At 38.4% G+C, this 5,774-nt stretch overlaps 1 protein-coding gene across 1 annotated transcript; it reads right to left on the minus strand.

The window, feature by feature from the left end:
- Positions 1-510: 510 nt before the first annotated feature.
- On the minus strand, positions 511-2,606 carry LOC131426100 (elongation factor 1-gamma). Its single transcript, XM_058588545.1, has 3 exons — positions 2,448-2,606; positions 2,075-2,224; positions 511-1,848 (listed from the first exon to the last, which is right to left on the minus strand). The coding sequence occupies exons 1-3, from the start codon at positions 2,454-2,456 to the stop codon at positions 721-723; spliced, it is 1,287 nt and encodes a 428-aa protein (XP_058444528.1). The 5' UTR covers positions 2,457-2,606; the 3' UTR covers positions 511-720.
- Positions 2,607-5,774: the final 3,168 nt, after the last annotated feature.

Here is a 5,774-nt window from a genome sequence, read left to right on the forward strand (position 1 = left end):
ATTGCAACAGACTGTTTCTAATGAATTTCTTTTTCGTCTCTGGAGGTTGATCATGCACGCGCCCTTAGTTTCCACATACACCGGTAAGTAATACTTCACATTTTCATGCATTACACAATGTTTATTGTTGATATTCGCTGCGAAATTACTTGCCCCGCTCTTAGATGCGAATCTAAGGTAAGTTCCATTATTTGATTTATTGAACAAATTTTAACCAATTTACGAAATTCTTAAGCTTAAGTCGGGTAATCAATAAAAAAGCGCTCTGGCTCGAATGCGATAAATTAGTACAATTGCCCTACGAGATAGTTAACATGTTCGACACAGCGCATTTCATCAACGCAAAGTCACCAAAAAAACGTGATAGCTGAACGTTTCTCTTTTCTAAGCTCAAGGCTTACCGTCAGACTGACTACTGCTAGCTCTGTGCTCTGTGTCAGCATTTGGCACATTAATAAATTATGAAGGCGGAACGGCATAATAAGTTGAATAAATAAGTAACACAATATGTTATATCTTAAGAATTGTTTTATTTTAACAAAAAAAGTATTGGTACGATCCTTGTTGTTACTTTTGTGGATGTTGTTAGTGTTGTTCAGTTGTAACGAGATGCTGTTTCAACGTGTTCGATAAGAGGTTCACAGATGTGGTTCAGCAAGAGCGATAAAAGCCACAGCATCTAGCACTGCTGCCGCTGCTTCAGGACATGCGATATGCTCTCTATTTGAAAATTTTACCCTGATTGAATTTACGACCCTGTTTGTCGGTACCGGACCAAGAGAAATACTGCGCCACCAGTTTTTTCGTTTCTTCCGAGTTGGCATCCAGTTTTTTCCAGTCGTAAACTTCGTAATCCACCTGCCAATCCGGGGACAATGTGAATGCAAGATCCTGACCACGCCAAACCCAAATACCAGAGATTGTGCTGTTGTTGTCCTCACCAAATAGGCAAACCGAGGCGAAAGATTGTTTGCGCATTTTGTCTAGACGTTGGAACATTCCGGTGATCAGATTGCAGCTCATAAAAACCTTACTCAGTTCTTCAGGATATTTGTACTCGCCATACCAGATAGAGTAATTCTCCGGATCGAACTTTTCCCAGAAGTACGGAATCGACTTGGCTTCGTCTTCGTTGGAGTAAAACCGCTTAAAATCGTCGAACACAAATGTGCCCTTCGGCATGGCATCGAACGGATCCTTAGATTTGGGTTCCTCGGCCAGAGCTAGATCGCAAGCATCTAACTCTTCCGCCTGCTGTTCCTTCTTGGGTGCTGGTGGAGGCTGTGGTTTCTTCTCCTTTTCCTTCTTCGGTTGCTGCTGATGTGAGGCACCACCGGTCTTAATCTGGAACTCGGCAAACTTTTTCGGATCGATTTCGGCCACCTTTGCGCAGAGGGTCAAACTCTGCACTACGGCCTTCACCTGCGGTTGGTTCAGTACAGTGGTGAACCAACGCGTAACACTGCCGAAAGGTGCACGGAAGGACGGATCCAGAGCATTTTCGTAGGCGCTCAGTAGCGTGGCAAAAACGACAATATCGGCAAGGGTGAGACGTTCCCCAACCAGGAAAGTTTGCCGCAATAGACGAGTATTCAGTGCTGTCAAGGCAGCTTTCACATCTTGCTTGGCTCTCTCGACATTGTTTTTCTGGTACTGAATGATTCCGAGAATGGGGAAAACCCAACCATGAACTGCCGGAAGCAACTCATTATCGGCGAAAGACAAAAACGATAGTACCTCGGCTTTCTCGAAATCAGTTTTACCTCTCAGCTGTTCGTTGGCAACGTAATACGCAATGGCATTGCTTTCCGTTAGGAACTTACCGTCCGCGGTCTCGAAGGCCGGAACCTAAAACGAAACGCGTGCGGTGAGGAATCCATCTTTTACCAATTAGGGCATTGAGAAAGGACGAACTTTGAACTTTTTTTTGTGGTAAAATGTCGTTTCTAGTCTTAGATAGGTTTTCGTAGTTTGAAGATTCAGAAAACCAAGCCACAAAAGTACATTACTGCCCGTTATTAAACGTAAGTTTCGTTCTTTTTCAATGACTACTAATGCCAAAGAGTCCACTTACCTTTCCGAGAGGAAACTTTTTCAGGAATGCTTCACTCTTATTGGTTTCGCCAAAAACGAAATCCGAAGCCAAGCTCACTTTGGCACCGGAAAACTGGGCCGCAATCAACGCTTTGTATGCGCGAAAATTTCCCGGATAGGTGTATAGGGTCTGCAAAAGAAAATAGATATCTGATCTCAGCATTTGCATCATCCATTGAAATACTGCTCGCGAAACAGCTGGCATCTCACTCGCACACCTAGCTTGAACATCATTCCTCTTCACTCAACGCACCTCTCCAGTAACCGGTAAAGGAATGTTTTCGGCGGCGAAAAACCTTCGAAATACATCACAACCGTTCGAACATTTACCGGTAATCGATTGTAATACTTACACCAGCCATTTTCTGCAACGTTTCAACACTAGTAACAGGAAAACAAACTCGATTTTAGCCGATAAATGCAAAACTCATGCGTTCTGCAAGTACGTGTCTGCCCGCAGCGGAAATGAAGAGGAGGTCGCCACCGTCGTCAGCTGACAGGCTGGACAGCGCTGTCTGTGGTATTATACCGAATCCAGTTGTCAAATCGTGAAAACTCGATGTTGTCATCATCGTAGACTCGAACCTTTCGACAAGTGCGGATTGCAATTGGTGCTCCCAGGGTTGCGTTGACAAAACTGTAATGAATTTAATTCAATTATATATTGATTTGCTACTATTTGCAATTTTTTTCTGTCTCTTGATTTATATAGCGACTCTTACACTATATAATACAATTGTCTATACAATGAGTATTGACAATAGTCATGATCTTGTAGAGGAAATGTCATCGGATTGACGAGAATATTGTCAAAAAATCATGATTGGTTTTCAATCAGGCAATACTTTCTCTCATGAGAGAAAACTGTTTAATATGTGTAATGAAATCTGCTCTTAATGTTACAATGTTCAGTGGCAATATTTAAAGCTTCAAACGCTTGACTTTTTTTTACGCTCCACACTAGTTACAAAGCCATTTGGATTGACGGTATTGACAATACTTTGAATTGACAGCAATATTTGCAATGAAACTTTTGCAATTAAACTTTTAAGTTCAATTTCGAGTATGTAGTTTTGATAGAATGTTTTTCCCGTTTTGTTTCATGTAAGTGAAATGTTTGAGAGTGAACTAAATTATTCTTTTGCATGAAGGGCTTGAATCCCTTGATTAGGCGCGAGATATTCATTTATTTATTAAATTACAATCTAGACATAATTTGGTCCTAATGAAAATTTCTAATAATATTCAGAAAATTTGTTTGTGATCTGCTTCGTGGCACAATCAAATCATATCCAGATGAAACACGGTTGAACCGACGACACGACCTGCCACTCGTCTATTAAAACTGTGTCACAAATTTAACTACCCCTCAGTAACTCGTAATGTCAAAATGAAGTCGTTCGAAAAATATATGTAATTGGCAACCAAGACTAAACTGTTGTTTTCGAATAACAGTTACCTTCACCGTGGCTACCGGTTTCGGTAATAAAACAAATAAATTTCGTATAAATTTGTAGAATACAATTTGTGAGAAAAAACACGGTTCTATCTGTATGAAAACAAATAAAATGAGAAGATTGTGTAAATATCGATCTGCTCATTTCATGAAATGTGGAATTCTTCTAATACATACATTCACCACGAGCCAGTATTTTGACCGAATCAGAAATCAGAGTGAATATATGTATTAAAAAAATATATTGCCGAAATAGTTTACAGATCGTTATTGTATGTCTGATAATCGTCCTCCGTTTATTAAAGAACCGTCCCAGAAAATTTATTGTTAAGGAATTTGTGTCCATATCTCAATTACTGCACATATTTGTTGGTTTTATCACAAATAATTTTGTATGAAACATTTCTAATATTAACAGTAATAATTATATTTTAATTCAATATCTTAATTTATATCATTAATCTTCATCCAATATTATTAAAATGTGATATCATGTTGTCAAGAGAAAAGCTCTCGTATTTCAGTCTCATATGAAAAATCGGTATTAGGCGAATATCCATTTCGAACTGATATGCGGAAATTCTTGTAGAGTAACAATCAGTATTTAATTTTGCCATCTTTTTAATTGATTTTTGAACGCTTATTTTGCGAAAAAAAAGTAGGCAAACCAGATAATTTGGATTACTTTAAAATCCGAGATTTCATCTGAAGTTGCCTAGAAAGTTTTAAAAAGAAATTATACGTTTGAATAATGTTGATGTTTGAAGCTTTTACCTTCGGGTAATTGAAGTACCGGATTCTGCTTTTTTTTCTTTGAGAAATGTGCAACAAGCGATATGCGAATACACCATACAATAGACCTCGTTTCGTATCCAATGGATGTAACGCATGTCCCCGAAAGTTCCGTTAATGGAATATCACTGACGCTATAGTCACCGATGGAATCGAAACTGCTAATTTGTTAAGTTATCCGACTGATGACGATCCATATCGAATTTTAATCATCTTCCGCAATAGAGGAAGCAGTCGGCTGAATTTGAATGAAAATTGAAAAATTCTTCTCGTTACTTGTTTAAGTTGTTTATGTTTATTTGAACTTTTGAAGAGCATTGGTAACAAGCTCGTAGCAACCAGAACAGTGTTGCTCCAGAAGATTATTTTTATCATAACCAAGGGGTTGCTCAATTTATGGTAACTGAAGGTGAATTGTTAACAGACACTTTCAATACTGATTTTATTTCGGAGTGTGGTTCAACCGACGACACGATCTACCACTAGCGATTCAAAACTGTATCGAGGGGGACGACACTTAAAAACTTCACTTTAAAACCAAAAGGATGAATCGTTTTATTCGGTACTATATTTTCTTGCAGCTACTTGTTCATTTTTCAAAGATATTACGACATTACGTGGATATTTTTACAAAGTAGGCCAAACTAAAATCAATCCTAAAGTGAGCCAAAATACTTCTGTTACCCTAGATAAATAAGCGTATTTTCCGTTTACAGAACACGCTGTGGGTATATTGAGGAAAAAAAAATAGAATTTAGAACAAATACGCAAAACACAGATTTTTTTTAATTAATTTTTAATTCGTTTCCCTTTTTAATGATAGATCGTGGTCCTTCTAATATTACGTGATAATGTGTTTAGTTTCAACTTCATTTATAACTGATGAAATAAACTTTACGACTCTCACCCCGACAATTATTCTTCGTATCCTTGAAGTTTTATAGATCTTGCGCTTGAATTTCATGCGCTGAGGTAGTAGATCGCATGGAAAATCCTTTGTTTTTTTTTAAATTACATCCTGTTTAGCCAAATTTTGCTTAGACATTGGCAATAGAATGGAATGCTTTTCTAAATTGGTTTATTTATGATATTGGAGTAACCAACACAGTGTTGCTTCTGATGATTATTTTTATGATCAACAAGGGGACCCTCAACACTGCGGTAACTGGTGGTAAGTGTATGTTGTTATGAATTCTCAGCGAGTACAGGTCGCTTATTGGCAGTTATCCAAAAAAATGTGATATTTCGTAAATGTTTTATGCAGATTGAGATACCTTCTACCCCCAAAACTTACAGCCCTGCAGCGAGCACAACTGTCCGTCGATATTAGACGAGACCCCCACTTTATTTTAGACCCGCCTCCCATGCATATCGTTTGCTCGATGTGTGTGCGTGGGCAAAGTTCCCGAAGTTGATCGAAATAGGAAAAATT

This window comes from Malaya genurostris, chromosome 1, assembly GCF_030247185.1.
Source record: "Malaya genurostris strain Urasoe2022 chromosome 1, Malgen_1.1, whole genome shotgun sequence".
NCBI lineage: Eukaryota > Metazoa > Arthropoda > Insecta > Diptera > Culicidae > Malaya > Malaya genurostris.

Excerpts from the sequence above, each read along its gene's own strand:
- LOC131426100 (XM_058588545.1), bottom strand. Across the intron at positions 1,849-2,074 it reads AAAAGTTTCCTCTCGGAAAG|GTTCCGGCCTTCGAGACCGC; the intron begins GTAAGTGGACTC and ends GTTTCGTTTTAG.